The sequence below is a fragment of the Sebastes umbrosus genome, chromosome 9 (assembly GCF_015220745.1).
Source record: "Sebastes umbrosus isolate fSebUmb1 chromosome 9, fSebUmb1.pri, whole genome shotgun sequence".
Taxonomy (NCBI): domain Eukaryota; kingdom Metazoa; phylum Chordata; class Actinopteri; order Perciformes; family Sebastidae; genus Sebastes; species Sebastes umbrosus.
In genome coordinates this window covers 2543053-2559242 of record NC_051277.1, presented here as the reverse complement: position 1 = coordinate 2559242, position 16190 = coordinate 2543053, and the positions used below count along the sequence as shown (strand labels likewise).

At 40.2% G+C, this 16190-nt stretch overlaps 1 protein-coding gene across 2 annotated transcripts in view; it reads left to right on the top strand.

Annotated features, from left to right (window-relative positions):
• Positions 1 to 4011: 4011 nt before the first annotated feature.
• Positions 4012 to 16190, top strand: part of abca1b (ATP-binding cassette, sub-family A (ABC1), member 1B) — a 36795-nt gene continuing 24616 nt past the window's right edge. Inside the window, exons 1-8 of one of the 2 annotated variants that reach the window (XM_037779529.1) lie at positions 4012 to 4279; positions 5375 to 5522; positions 5553 to 5673; positions 6963 to 7056; positions 12174 to 12315; positions 12605 to 12723; positions 15278 to 15399; positions 15494 to 15697. In XM_037779529.1, the coding sequence (XP_037635457.1) occupies positions 5608 to 5673; positions 6963 to 7056; positions 12174 to 12315; positions 12605 to 12723; positions 15278 to 15399; positions 15494 to 15697 (747 nt within the window). In that variant the 5' untranslated portion in view covers positions 4012 to 4279; positions 5375 to 5522; positions 5553 to 5607. Of the gene's footprint in view, positions 4280 to 5374; positions 5674 to 6962; positions 7057 to 12173; positions 12316 to 12604; positions 12724 to 15277; positions 15400 to 15493; positions 15698 to 16190 lie in introns of both variants that reach the window. The other variant, XM_037779528.1, reaches the window with a different exon arrangement.

Below are 16190 nucleotides of genomic sequence, written 5' to 3'. Positions count from 1 at the left end.
AGAGTCCTTTAGAGTCCGGTTGAATTCTGTAGAGTCCTGTAGAGTTCTGTAGAGTCCTGTAGAGTCCTTTAGAGTCCGGTTGAATTCTGTAGAGTCCTGTAGAGTTCTGTAGAGTCCTGTAGAGTCCTTTAGAGTCCTGTAGCTTCCTGGAGAGTCCTGTAGAGTCCTGGAGGGTCCTGGAGAATCCTGTAGAGTCCTGTAGAGTCCTTTAGAGTCCTTTAGAGTTGTTTAGAGTCCTGTAGAGTCCATTAGAGTCCATTAGAGTCCATTAGAGTCCTGTAGAGTCCTGTAGAGTTCTGTAGAGTTCTGTAGAGTTCTGTAGAGTTCTGTAGAGTTCTGTACAGTCCTGGTGTTGCTGTGAGACTGAGGACAGCAGCGATGTGAGTCTGATCAGACTGAAGAGGACAGACAAGCTTTTGTCTTATTGTTTACTGTTGTACCAGGCTGAACACCGTGTGTGTGTGTGTGTGTGTGTGTGTGTGTGTGTGTGTGCGTGTGTGTGTGTGTGTGTGTGGAGATTTTCTATTTTTTCCACATAAACTTTATGAAACAGTCTAGCTAGCTAAATGATGAGGACAAGGTGGCTGTACTTTAACCGGAGAACCACATCTTAACTAGCTAAACTGGCGTAATGTTTGTGGCGCGTCTCTCCAGCTTCCTTCGTCTTCCCGTCTCTTCCTCCCACCTGCTTTGCTCTCCCTGCCTCCTCCCCTCTTCCTGAACCTGACCTATCCAGCTTATCTCGGGCTACATCTTCCCCTCCATGAACTCCCGATGTGTCTCTCTCATGTTAGTCCTGCAGGGCCCACCAGAGGAGCTCTGGGTGTCACAGGTGTTGCTGTTAACAAGCAATTCTGATTCTTACAAACAGTCCCTTTAAATCTTTGAAGAAATTCTGAATATGACATCAACAGACCATTATTATTATTTACCAATTGACCAACTAACAAAATTCCATTGTCAACTAATGAGAGATAAAACAATGATTTATTTTTATACAAGATATCCTTATTATTCCAAATAAAATATCTATGAGGATTGGCCACCTGTTTTACCTTCAGGGAGCTGTCAGAGTGGTGACGTCATCGCTGACTGATTGGCCGATGCAGGTCAGTGTGCGGTTAATCTGGCAGCAACATTTTATTGGAGTAATCTTGTTAGTGATATTGACTTATTATTATTTATATATATATATATATACATTAATCTTGTTAGTGATATTGACTGGAAGAAAGTTTGGTCCTTACTGCAAAAGTTCCTTCTAACAAATCAGGTAAAAGAGGTGTCATTTAAGTTGATCCACAGATTCTATCCAGTGAAACATTTCTTACAAAAGTTAGAGTGACATGTAGATGTAAATTATCCCTTCTGTGAATCATATCCTGAAACTTATTCTCATTTATTCTGGTCCTGTAAATTTACATGTGAATTGTGGAAAAAATGTCAATAATTTTATACTTGTTAACATTTTCTCAAATTTTGCACTGTACTATAGAAATATTATATTTGGTTGCTAGGGTTACAGTGATAAAGACAGTAATGCATTCTTTCTTATTAATTTAATTTTAATTCTCGCGAAGTTCCACATTCACAAGTGAAAATCGACCCCAAAAAAAGCCTAATTTCTTTGTATTTATGAAAGAAATGGAAATATATCTGTCAACAGTTTCTTCCTCACAAAATAAAAAAGCAATGAAAACAATGAATGTATGTAATATCTTTAATGTTTTTAAGTGACATTATTGTCATACTCTCGCGTGGTCCTTTTTTATTAATATGTATTTATTTTTATTGTTTTTTTTTATTTTACGTTGGTTTTGTTTCATTTCTGTTGTCCTTTTATGTTTGGCACAGCTCTTTTCTTCTGACACCAGACTAGCAGCTCCGTAGCACGGCTAGCTAGCTAAATGATGAGGACAAGGTGGCTGAACTTGAACCGGAGAACCGGGTTTTACTACCCTAACATACCGGCTAACCACGGGGATGGAAGAGTAACCAAAACAACAAAAGGCTGGTAGCCAAAAACTAGCTAATCAGATAATAACTGGCGGTAACGTTCGTGGAGCGTCTCTCCCAAGGCTTATAGAAAGGAGGCTAGGTCACGCGTCATCAATGCGTCATATCCTAGGGGTATAGCGCATGCGCAGTAGAATCTCGCCTGCACTCGCCGAAATTGAGCCAATCACAACGCAGGACCGCAGCTTCATTTACACTGCGCATGCGTTATACCCCAAACCTCAAGACCAGTGACCCAGCCTCCTTCTGTAGGCCTTCGTCTCTCCAGCTTCTTTCGTCTTCTTCCTCTTCCTCACACCTGCTCTCCCTGCCCCCTCTACCTGAACCTGACCTATCCACCTATCCATCTTAACTAGGGCAACATCTTCCCCCCATGACCTACCCATGTGTCTCTCTCATGTTAGTATATTATACAATATATTTAAGGGACCAGTTGAGTCTGTTTTTCTCACGAAAAGTAAATAAGTAAATTTACTCAGGTAAGTATGGATGCACTAAAACATTTACTGAAGTAAAATCGTCTGAAAAACTGTCTGAAAAAGGTTGGAAAAAATGTCAAAAAATGGCAGAAAAACAGCAGAAAAAAGTAAAAAATGTCCAAAAAAATTCAGAAAAAGACCGAAAATAAGTTTGAAAAATGTCCCTGAAAAGTAAGACAAAAGTCCAAAAAGAGTCCCAAAAATATCCGAATAACGGCATATAAGTACAGATGCACTATTATTTACTGAAGTACATCTACGGAAGCCGAGAACAGTTTGTATTTTTTTTATGGTGTTATCTCAAGATGATTATTAGTGAATTATTTCATTATAACGAGAAAACAAAAGGTTGTTTGCTCTTCTTATCTATAATGTTTATCAATCATCATGTCCAAAAGACATCAGAAAAAATGTTGGCCGAAAATTGGCGAAAAAATGCGGAAAGTTGGCTCAAAAAGGCAGAAGAAATGTCTTTCAAATGTCCAAAAAAGTCAGAAAAAGTGTGCAAAATGTCCGAATTTTTTTTGAAAGAAAGTCCGAAAATTGTCCGTAAAATGTCCAAAAAAAGTCAAAAAAATGTCCAAAGAGCGTCCCAAAAAAAAAAACCAAAAGATGTCCAAAAAAAAGTTGGAAAAATATCCGACAAATATCAGAAAGAAAGTCCCAAAATTGTTAGAAAAATGTCCGATAAAACTCCTAAAAATTCCTGGAAAATGTTTAACAAAAGACGGAAAAAAGACAGAAGAAATGTCAGAAAAATCGTCGGAAAAAAGACGGAAAAAGGTTGGAAAAAATGTCCAAAAATCGTCCGAAAAAGTCCGAAAATAAGTCTGAAAAATGTCCCTGAAAAGTCAGACAAAGGTCCCAAAAGAGTCCCAAAAATATCCGAATAAAGTCCAAAAAATGGCAAAAACATATCCGAATAAAGTCCGGAATAAGGTGGAAAAACAGCAGAAGAAAAGTAAAAAGAATGTCCAAAAACAATGTCTGAAAAATATCCGAATGAAATCCAAAAAAAGTCCAAAAAATAACCGATAAATGTCCGAAAATTAACTGATTAATGTCCGAAAAAAGATCTGAGAAATGTGTGTAAAAGTTGTGAAACAGTTTCCAGCTGCTCAGTGACCGACAGTAACCCAGCTGTTCACATTAACTCCATGAGACCGGAGGTACGTTCAGATCTCTCCTTTCAAAATAAAGGACAAATCAGCAGTTTGTCAGATGAGAAGGAAATAAATAATAAATAAATGTTTTTATGAACAGAAAACTATTTTTTTTCAAATGTGTTTTATAATAAACGACATCTTGAAACTGAGTCACATTTAAACTATAGAAATTTGTTATTACAGTTAAAATTCCAAGTACTATTACCACTAATAATACTACTCTTTTATTTTATTAAACTCACTATAAAATGATTTCAAAGCTGATAAATAATCAATTTACATGAATAGGAAATAATCCATAAAGACAGCTATAGAATAAATACAAGAAAATAATAAAATAAGAATTTAAAAATCAACAGAGAGATCTGGAAACGTTGTACTGTCCTTTAAATGTTGGTATAAGTCAGCTGTTATCATCACAACCACTCTGATTAATTATTGATAACACCATACGGAGAATCATGTGTGTTTTATTTTGAAGTAGCCGGGCGGAAGCGGTGTGATCGATTATCGGGTATTGACTGTAGTGAGTTCAGTTCAGTCCGCAGCTGTAGCTCGATGAAGAGCAGATGTTGCTGAGTGGAGCTGGAGGAGGACCCTGAACGCAACACCGACACGGTAAGCAGCCTTTAACTCTCTCCGTTAACCGGTTCATCTTTATTGATCATCTTTATTCACCTTTATAATATAATGATATAATGATAAACTTTATTTAGACTGTCTGTTGCTGCTTCAGCTGTTTGAGTCTGAGTTAACTTCAGTTTCAGCTGCAGCTCCTCAAAATGTTTGTAGTGAAGTTTCAACATGTTTCATTACAACACATCAGACATTTAACATTTTTCTGCTTCTGTTGTTGTTTTAAAGTGACTCACAAACACACATCAGATAAATAACTATGAACCTGAGTGTGTTTGTGATCTGCTGCTGTAAAGATGAGATGTTTAAATTAAACTATGAATATTAATATCAGCGTGTTTCTGTGTTAAAGACTAAAAGAAAGTTTGTTTGTAGTACTTTGTAGTACTGAAGAGGTGTAGTTGTAGTATTTGTCCGCTGGGGGCGCTGCTGCTGCTCTTCTCTGTGATTGAATCAGTTCATTTCAATCAGTGAACAGTAAATCAATCAATCAATCAATCAATGATTAAAGTCAATCAGTGACTTCTGTTCAGTGTCGTCTGAACGTCTACAGAGACTTTATAATTTATATTTCTATATGAGGATCCTTAACTTTCAGACTTTAATCCATCATGTGTTCAGTTTATTGTCAGCTCGTTAAAACAGAGAAACACAAGACGTCTACAGCTTTACTGCACTTTATTATAATATATTATATTATTTTTATATATATATATATATATATATATATATATATATATATGTATGTATGTGTGTGTTTCCGTAGAGCAGGTCTAGAGCATACTCTTTGTAATATCAGATTAAAATATGAATGTTTGTGGAGCTGCAGGTTTGTTCTCTGAAGAGACTCGGAGAGATTCTTTCCTCTATATTTATGTGTGTGTGTATATATATATATATATATATATATATATATATATATATATATATATATATATATATATATATATATATATATAAATAAGATTGTGTGTCTCCTTCAGTGTGAGGAGGCGGCAGAGTCTGATATCTGCTGTGACCTTTGACCTCGGTACCTTTGAGCTCTGTGCTGGCTCATCCTGTCTGTGTTTAATGCAGAGCGAGGGGCTCAGTCAGTACAGCTGAGGGACAGACGGCCGGGAGACGAGTGGTAGGAGGCTGGGAGACGGCTGAGAGGCTGAGGGACAGCAGAGAGACGGACGGCTGAGAGACGGTTGGAAGACAGCTGGGAGACGGCTGGAAGACGGACGAGCGGCTGGTAAACGGACAGCTGAGAGACGAACGGCTGGTAGACGGCTGAGAGACAGACAGCTGGGTGACAGCTGGGAGACATGTCCGTCTCAACACAGCTGGGACTGTTGTTGTGGAAGAACTTCACCTACAGACGACGGCAGACGGTCAGTCTCTCATAATCAATCAATCAATCAATCAATCAATCAATCAATCAATATAATCAATAAGAAGATCATCCTTTATTAGTCCCTCAGTAGGGAAATTCATATTTTATTATTATTAATATCAAATATCTGATGATTGTAAAATACATGTTATAATTCCCAGTGAAGAAGCTGATAGTCAGAGTATTACTACAGTAGATGGAGTATGATAGTCAGAGTATTACTACAGTAGATGGAGTATGATAGTCAGAGTATTACTACAGTAGATGGAGTATGATAGTCAGAGTATTACTACAGTAGATGGAGTATGATAGTCAGAGTATTACTACAGTAGATGGAGTATGATAGTCAGTGTATTACTACAGTAGATGGAGTATGATAGTCAGTGTATTACTACAGTAGATGGAGTATGATAGTCAGTGTATTACTACAGTAGATGGAGTATGATAGTCAGAGTATTACTACAGTAGATGGAGTATGATAGTCAGTGTATTACTACAGTAGATGGAGTATGATAGTCAGTGTATTACTACAGTAGATGGAGTATGATAGTCAGTGTATTACTATAGTAGATGGAGTATGATAGTCAGTGTATTACTGCAGTAGATGGAGTATGATAGTCAGTGTATTACTATAGTAGATGGAGTATGATAGTCAGTGTATTACTGCAGTAGATGGAGTATGATAGGGTGTACACTATATGTAGAATATATATATACATATATAATATATGAGAGGGAACTGAAACTTCAAGGTCACCAGACTCCATTCGTGAAAACAGTATTTTTAACTCTCCATCAGACGGCCCTTTCTGAGAGGGAACAGAACCTTCAAAGCCACCAGACTCCATTCACAAAAACACTAATTTAACCTCTCAGAACACAGTGGAGTTGCTGGTCTACCGCTGCCTAGACCGGCTGGTTAGTTTGTGTTATTTTGTGACTTTGGTGAATCTGAATGAACTCTTTAGATGACTATTTTTATGAATGGAGTTTTGTTGCCTTGAAGAGAGCGATATAACGGCTTCATTCCCGTCGAGGTGAAGAGGTGAAAATATTCCAGAAGTCTGAAGTTTCATTAACTTGATCAAATGTAGTGATGAGCTGCTGAGAATGAAGGAGGTCAAAGGTCAAGGCCTCCTGATAACAGCTGAGGCATTCATGGTAGACAGAGTTCCTCTACTGATTTATAATCTGATTTGATGTGTTGATGATTGTGTGTTAGTGTTACTGTGTGTGTTAGTGTGTGTGTGTGTTGCTGATGGTTTCCTGTCACTTCCTGTCTCTCAGCTTCAGCTCCTGGTGGAGATCCTCTGGCCGCTCTTCATCTTCTTCATCCTCATCGCCGTGCGGGTCAACTACCCTCCATACGAACAACATGAGTGTGAGTTTAAAAAAACTTTATTGACATCTTTTATTTGACCTTTGATCAGAGGATTCAGTGCCTTGCTCATGGGCACCTCAGTGGTCCCCATCTGATTTAACATTGCTCTCTATGGAGCGGTTTGTTGGACTTACTCTCACTTTGGGCACCTTAGAGCCAAATGTGTAAATCTGTTTGATTCCATAACTGCATGACCGCTACCAGCACGAGATTTCCTACAATTTGATCTACATTTTATCTATGAAAGATGAAAATTGTGGGCGAGGGAGCAATTTGTTCAGAAAATTCACAAAAGATTTTTAAAGCTCTGCTCCACTCTAGCTGTGATGTCACTCACTCTAGCTGTGATGTCACTCACTCTAGTTGTGATGTCACTCACTCTAGCTGTGATGTCACTCACTCTAGCTGTGATGTCACTCACTCTAGCTGTGATGTCACTCACTCTAGCTGTGATGTCACTCACTCTAGCTGTGATGTCACTCACTCTAACTGTGATGTCACTCACTCTAGTTGTGATGTCACTCACTCTAGCTGTGATGTCACTCACTCTAGCTGTGATGTCACTCACTCTAGCTGTGATGTCACTCACTCTAGCTGTGATGTCACTCACTCTAGTTGTGAACATTCCGTCCAATACACACCCATTATAAACTCTGACACGGTCTGAAAAATTTCACAAAATGTAAACTGTGATTTCGTGAAAACCGTACCAGATATCAAAATGACCATTTTGCCCAATAAAGTCCAAAGTCTCGTGACCCATTTAAACTTTGAATCATTTGTCTACGTTGAAAAATGGCGAATCTGTATGGCCCCAAAGAGGAGTGTTTTTGAGCTCTCCTCACATCGATTTCCCATTCATTTCTATGGGGGGGAAAAAAGTCTTGTAGCTCGAAGGCACTGGAATAACATGTAGCTTAAGAGGTGTGAACGACGGTCAGCTGATGGATGAATGAGCACCGTTCACACCTGGAGGCTCTGAGTGTGAAACAGCTTTAACATGTAGACGACGTCTCAGAGAGACAGACGAGGACACTGAACGTCCTTTGAGGGGATTAACTCAGCAGGTCGCCGTTCATCATCAGAGCACCTTTACAGGTTTTAACATAAAGAAGTAATCAGATTACATCTCTGCAGTGGGTCCACCTTATTGGGAACACCTGATTATCTGAAGTTATTGATCAGTTGATTCCTGATTATCTGAAGTTATTGATCGGTTGATCAGTTGATTCCTGATTATCTGAATGTATTGATTGTTGATCGGTCTGTTGGAGAAAGTGCAGGTCTGAATGAAGCCAGTTTATCTATCAGTGCAGTTTATGGCTCTTTATCACAGATCTAGTTGAAGGTCAGAGAGCTACGTTCAGGATCAATAAAGTCACAGTAGAGTTATATAAGCATACTATTGACAACCTGACAGCAGGTAGTCATCATTCACTGTGATCAGCTTCAGGTCAAACATCAATCAGGTGTTCACACGTATGTGGCCGTGAATGCACAGACGCAGGCTAGCTGTTTCCCCCTGCTTCCAGTCTTTATGCTAAGCTAAGCTAGCTGTTTCCCCCTGCTTCCAGTCTATATGCTAAGCTAGGCTAGCGTGTTAAACATGGTCACACTGTGTTAAACGTGGTCACACTGTGTTAAACGCGGTGACACTGTGTTAAACGTGGTCACACTGCATCAAACATGGTCACACTGCGTTAAACGTGGTCACACTGCGTCAAACGTGGTCACACTGCATCAAACGTAGTCAAACGTAGTCACACTTGTGTTAAACGTAGACACACTGCGTTAAACGTGGTCACACTTGTGTTAAACGTGGACACACTGCGTTAAACGTGGTCACACTTGTGTTAAACGTGGACACACTGCGTCAAACGTAGTCACACTTGTGTTAAACGTGGTCACACTGCGTCCCTGAACACCTCCGGAGGCGGTTTGGTTGATCGGATCACAATCCGTCCTCAATGCGTTTTGGGTGCATTAACACCTGAACTGTCTGATCTCTATCCGATCACCCAGAACACGTTTTAATGTCGGGTTTATTTCATATATGTCCTCATTGTACATGTCATTCTTGTCATATGGATTGTCTACGCTGTATTTTCCTCATGTTGTTATTCTACTTCCTGTCTGAGGGACCCCTCCTCTGTTATCTTCCTGAGGTTTCTAACAGTTTTTCCCTGTTAAAGGGTTTTCTGGGTGAGTTTTTCCTCCTCCGCTGTAAAGGGGCTGAAAGGAACGAGGCTGCTCAGACTGTAAAGAAAATATTTGTGCTGTTGGGCATTAAAACTAAAACGAACCTGAATAATAATCAGTTAAGAAATAAAGGAGCTTCAGGCGACGTTTACTGGAGGAACAAAAACCTGATGGACTGGATCAGGATCGGCTCAGTGTTCAGGACTCAGACTAACCCAGACCAGGACTCAGACTAACCCAGACCAGGACTCAGACTGACCTAGACCATTACTCAGATTAACGGAGACCACATTGAACCCTGTGTGCGTGCAGGAAGCTGCTGGTCTTCCTGTTTCTCAGTGAAAGCAGAAGGATCCGTCGGAGCGGCAGCAGAATATTTGTGCGGTGATTCAGCAACATGTGAGTTCAGACATGTTGAAACTCGTCGTTTTAAAGCAGCTCAGAGAGAAAAGTTCACTTCAGGTTTCCTCATGATCCAGATTCACTCGAGTCTTTTCTCAAACACAAAGTTAAGATTTAAAAACGTTCCTGTTGTCCATCTTCATGTATTCATGTGAGAGACCTTCGATCTCCTTTATAGTTAACAACCATTTTTAGTGTAGCGAGTATTTATGTTGTATTTATTATATAAACATGTGAGACCTGGTTTGTGCTGTTCTAACATTCAATACGGTTTCATTCCCGTTGAAATGGTGAAGATGTCGTTAAGAGAATTTAGGGAACCAAAACCTTGTGTTTGGACTGCAGGGACTGCATGTAGCTCCTGTGAGACAAATCCAGGGGTAAAAAGCCCCTGAAGGGGTGGAGTTAGTGGATCTGATGGTCTCTGATTGGTCAAACTCAGATACAGGAAACTCTCCAGTATCAATATGAGGACGCTGATACAGTGATTTATATATTTAGTTGGAGAGTGAACTGACCTGCTATCTAATCTGTAGTGATTAGAAAGAGGCCAGTTGGCAGTCTTGAAGGTTCTTAAGGTTCTCTGATAGTGGCGAGGAGGGGGGGGGGGGGTTAAAGGTCGTTTTGACTGCCGCCATCCACCCGGCTCACTGTCGCTGCTGCAGGTTATAATAAACCTATCCTAGTTATCTACCTGCAGGGTGTCCAGGTGAACCGATGGACCGTCTGTTCCAACGCAGCAGGAAGATAAACCTCCTGAAATCCTTCAGATTAACTCTGAGAAACGACACTTGTCTTCACAAACACCATCACATATAGTCTATATGTACTATATATAGTCTTTATATAGTGTTAAATCACATGTTTGTATAGTGTTCATATAGTGTTAAATCACATGTTTGTATAGTGTTCATATAGTGTTAAATCACATGTTCATATAGTGTTAAATCCCATGTTCATATAGTGTTAAATCCCATGTTCATATAGTGTTCATATAGTGTTCATATAGTGTTAAATCACATGTTCATACAGTGTTAAATCACACATTCATATACTGTTAATATAGTGTTAAATCACATGTTCACATACTGTTAAATCACATGTTCATATAGTCTTCATATAGTGTTAAATCACATGTTCATATAATGTTAAATCACACGTTCATATACTGTTAATATAGTGTTAAATCACATGTTCATATACTGTTAAATCACATGTTCGTAAAGGGTTAAACCACGTGTTTGTATAGTGTTAAATCACATGTTCGTATAGTTTTAAATCACACGTTCGTATAGTGGTAAATCACACGTTCGTATAGTGTTAAATCACATGTTTATACAGTGTTAAATCATGTGTTTGTATAGTCTTAAATCACATGTTTATATAGTGTTAAATCACATGTTCATATAGTGTTAAATCACTTGTTGATATATAGTGTTAAATCACATGTTTATAGTGTTAGATCACATGTTGATAGTGTTCATATAGTGTTAAATCACATGTTTATATATAGTGCTAAATCACATGTGTATATAGTGTTAAATCACATGTTCATATAGTGTTAAATCACATGTTCATATAGTGTTAAATCACATGTTCATATAGTGTTGAATCACATGTTCATATAGTGTTAAATCACATGTTCATATAGTGTTAAATCACATGTTCATATAGTGTTAAATCACGTGTTCATATAGTGTTAAATCACGTGTTCATATAGTGTTAAATCACATGTTCATATAATGTTAAATCACATCTTTATATAGCGTTAAATCACGTCTTTACATATTGTTAAAGCACATGTTCATATAGTGTTAAATCACGTGTTCATAGTGTTAAATCACGTGTTCATATAGTGTTAAATCACGTGTTCATATAGTGTTAAATCACGTGTTCATATGGTGTTAAATCACATGTTCATATAGTGTTAAATCACGTGTTCATATAGTGTTAAATCACGTGTTCATATAGTGTTAAATCACGTGTTCATATAGTGTTAAATCACATGTTCATATAATGTTAAATCACGTGTTCATATAGTGTTAAATCACGTGTTCATATAGTGTTAAATCACATCTTTATATAGCTTTAAATCACGTCTTTATACAGTGTTAAATCACGTGTTCATATAGTGTTAAATCACATCTTTATATACTGTTAAACACATGTTCATATAGTGTTAAACACGTGTTCATATAGTGTTAAATCACATGTTCCCCTAGCGTTCATATATGTTCTTGAGACTAGGGTCGTCCTCGACCAAAGAAGTTCTTAGTTGACTAACACATGATTTTGTCGACTAATCGATTCGGATCTGTAAAACTGAGTTTCTCCACAAAGAATCACTTTAAATCTGGTGTTTACAGCGATGAGCTCACAAGTTTCTTAGAAAGTCGTCATTTAGCATGAAAAAAAAACATATTAATCACCTAATCTTCTAAAGAAATCGCAGTTGACTGAGACACTTTTACTTTGGTATAAAAGATTCACTTCCTGTTTTTTTTGTCTGTCTAAAGGTCATTTCCCGAACAAGGCGATGCCGTCGGCCGGCACGCTGCCCTGGCTTCAGGGGATCCTCTGCAACGCCAACAACCCGTGCTTCAGGAGCCCGACACCGGGCGAGTCTCCGGGCGTTGTTGGCAACTTCAACGACTCCATGTGAGAACACGTTCTAGAGACTTTTATTCTGGAAATCTGGTCCGATCTTTAATTTAGAAATGTTACTATTAAAGACTAAAAACTACTTTGTTTTTTACATTGAAGGATCAAAATCAATGTGACCTTTTGAACTCTGAGAGCTGCTTCCTTCTGTTTATTTAAACAGTTTCACTCATCACTCTGTTATTACATTATATACTGTATATATATATATATATATATATATATATATATATAATATAATGTTGATGTAATGTTTAACTACAAACTGCACGTTCTTTGTTTTCAGAATTTCTCGTCTGTTTTCGGACGCCAAGAAGATTCTTCTGTACAGTCAGAACGATAAAAACCTGGATGGATTTAAGGAGCTCGCTCAGGCTCTGAGCGTGCTGCAGAAGAGCCAATCAGGTAGGAACCAGAACCAGAACCAGTCAGAACCAGAACCAGTCAGAACCAGAACCAGTCAGAACCAGAACCAGTCAGAACGTTTAAGCTTTTCTGCGGCGGTTTTCAGCAGTTTTTCTGATGTCTCCCTTCTTGGAGGTGGATTTCTTCAGGCTCATTTAACAGAAAGAATTTCCCTCCTTTGTGTGTTAATTGTCTCTGTGGGGGGCGTTTCTGTTCTCTACCTGCTCCGACCTGCCGGCCCTCCCCCTCCTCCTCCTTCTCCTCTTCTGATGAAGATTTATTCCCTCTAATCACGTCCGATCTCACAAAGCGAGGACGTTGTGTTTCGTGAGAAGGAGCTTCTGTGATGTGAGCGGGGGCAGGGAGACGAGCTACGACAGGTCTACCTGGTAGAAGCTTCTCAGGTGATCCAACCTGGTCATAGTTCAGAGCAGAGAGGAAACATCAGAGTTTAGACCAGAACCAGAGAGCTCAGACCAGAACCAGAGAGCTCAGACCAGAACCAGAGAGCTCAGCGTGTGGCGGTCAGCAGGTCTCTCAGCGTGTCCTCTCTCTCTCTCCACGCTGAGTGTCAGAGTTCAGACGTGTCGCTCTGGATGAAACCTGAGAGTTTGTTCAGCTGCAGTTTGTCCCACATTAAGGTTATTAAGTTCTCGTACATTCAGAGAGTTTATTAAGGTTATTAAGTTCTCGTACATTCAGAGTGTTTATTAAGGTTATTAAGTTCTCGTACATTCAGAGTGTTTATGAAGGTTATTAAGTTCTCGTACATTCAGAGTGTTTATTAAGGTTATTAAGTTCTCGTACATTCAGAGTGTTTATTAAGGTTATTAAGTTCTCGTAGTGGAAGATGTTAATTTAACTTGTGAAATCTTTACTGGAGCTGCAGAGGAGTTCTGACCTGTTCATACACAACGATTCAAAAGATCCTCTGAACGCAGAATATACTGAATATCAGATGAACATAATCCCAGTTTAAGCCTCTAGTCCTGGTGTTAGTCCTCGTTTTAGTCCTAGTGTTAGTTCTGGTGTTAGTCCTTGTTGTAGTTCTGGTGTTAGTCCTGGTGTTAGTCCTAGTTTTAGTCCAGATCTTAGTCCTGGTTTAAGTCCAGATGTTAGTCCTGGTTTTAGTCCAGATATTAGTCCAGATGTCAGGCCTTGTTGTAGTTCTGGTTTTAGTCCAGATGTTAGTCTAGGTATTAGTCCTGGTTTTAGTCCAGATGTTAGTCCAGGTTTTAATCCAGATATTAGTCCAGGCTTTAGTCCAGGGTGTTAGTCCATGTGTTAGTCCAGATGTTAGTCCAGGTATTAGTCCTGGTTTTAGTCCTGATGTTAGTCCTGGTTTTAGTCCAGATGTTAGTCCTGGTTTTAGTCCAAATGTTAGTCCTGGTTTTAGTCCAGGTGTTAGTCCTGGTTTAGTCCAGATGTTAGTCCAGGTGTTGGTCCTGGACTGTGTATACTGACAGCTGATTGGCTGAGAGTCATCTTTAGTGGAATAAATTCCGGGTGGATGTTTCTAATTGGAGCCGACATGTTTCTCAGTTGGAGCTCTCAGAGGAAACTGGTCCTCATTTAACCAATCACATCACTCAGAGCTGCTGATGTCAGACAGCTCCACCTGTCCTCTGACCCGTCAATAACCGTGTTAGTTCATAGTATATATATATATATATATATATATATATACACAGTAACCATGTATGTATGTACTTTATATATTTATATATAGTGTGTTTATATATATATATATATATATATATATAATATACTGTAAGTATATACATAATATACTGTATATATAGTAACCTATGTACTGTATATATAATATGAAAACTGTACTTCCTGTTTGATTTAAACGTGTTGACAGATTGTGGAGGTTTGTCTTCGCTACCTGTTTAAACCTGCAGAAGAAGAAGAAGGAGGGGGGGGTGATGTGGACGAGTGACAACATGAAGTCTTTCTGTAGAACTGTAACAGTGATAAATCTGTTCATTGATGTCAGGACCTGTAGCCTCGGGCGTCTGTCTCACCTGTAGCCTCGGGCGTCTGTCTCACTTGTAGCCTCTGGCGTCTGTCTCACCTGTAGCCTCTGGCGTCTGTCTCACCTGTAGCCTCTGGCGTCTGTCTCACCTGTAGCCTCTGGCGTCTGTCTCACCTGTAGCCTTGGGCGTCTGTCTCACCTGTAGCCGTCTGTCTCAACTGTAGCCTCTGGCTTCTGTCTCACCTGTAGCCGTCTGTCTCACCTGTAGCCTCTGGCGTCTGTCTCACCTATAGCCTCTGGCGTCTGTCTCACCTGTAGCCGTCTGTCTCACCTGTAGCTTCTGGCGTCTGTCTCACCTGTAGCCTCTGGCGTCTGTCTCACCTGTAGCCGTCTGTCTCACCTGTAGCTTCTGGCGTCTGTCTCACCTGTAGGCGTCTGTCTCCCCTGTAGGCGTCTATCTCACCTGTAGCCTCAGGCGTCTCTCTCACCTGTAGCAATCTTTTTCACCTGTAGTTATCTGTCTCACCTGTTTCTCTGAAGACAGAATCTCTGATCTTCTTTTTGTAATTTTAGGATTCAAGTTGAGACACTTCCTGCGAGACAACGAGGATCTGTCGACGTTCCTGCTGAGAAACGCGTCGCTCTCTGAAGACGCCGTCCAACAGATCAAAGAAGCCGACGTCAACCTGGAGAAGGTGAGAACAGCCAATCAGGAACAAGGGGATAATTGACCTTCTGATAATAACGAACCTGACCTTTTGACCCCTCCTCTTTTGCCGTCGGTTTCAGGTCCTCCTGAAAGGTTTCGGGGTCCACCTGAGGGACATGTGTCCCAGTAACGGGGGCAAGCAGAGTCTGGAGGACTTTGTGACGATCTCAGACCAACAGGTGTCGATGCTGGTACAGAATATACTCTGTGGGAAGCCGCCCGCCTGGCTGAATCACGCCGAGGAGCACTTCCTGAACAACCTGGACTTCCTGAAACCCATCCAGGTAAGAACAAACCTGCGTTGCCGCTCGGAACGGGCCGGCTGCTTGGCGCCCGGCAGCCTCTCGGAATAGCTGCTTGCAGCATGGTCGGGGGGCTCGTGGCCGTTGCGAGCGTACGGCCTTTCGGAACGTGCTGATTGGTCGTCTCAAAGGAAGTGCTGCTTGCAGCGTTGTTGAGAACCGCTCGTGGTTCGTTGACTCCGGGGAAGTGAAGAAAGGTTTGGTTGTAAAGGTTCACATATCGTCCAGCATCCAGCAGTCGGTGAGCCTGACTGAAGCCCCGCCCCCGCCGCTGCACAGAGCGCTGGCCGTTTAATTATTCAAAGTTTATTAATATTGAAGGTGTCCAAATTGCACCAAATTCGACACGGCACTCCACGGCGACCCCAGTGATACACAACGCCAAGTGCGAAGTCGATCGGATGAACTGTTCTGGAGATATGTGAAGGACACACACACAGAGAGTTATAGCATTCCCTTATAGTGTTGGGGTTGA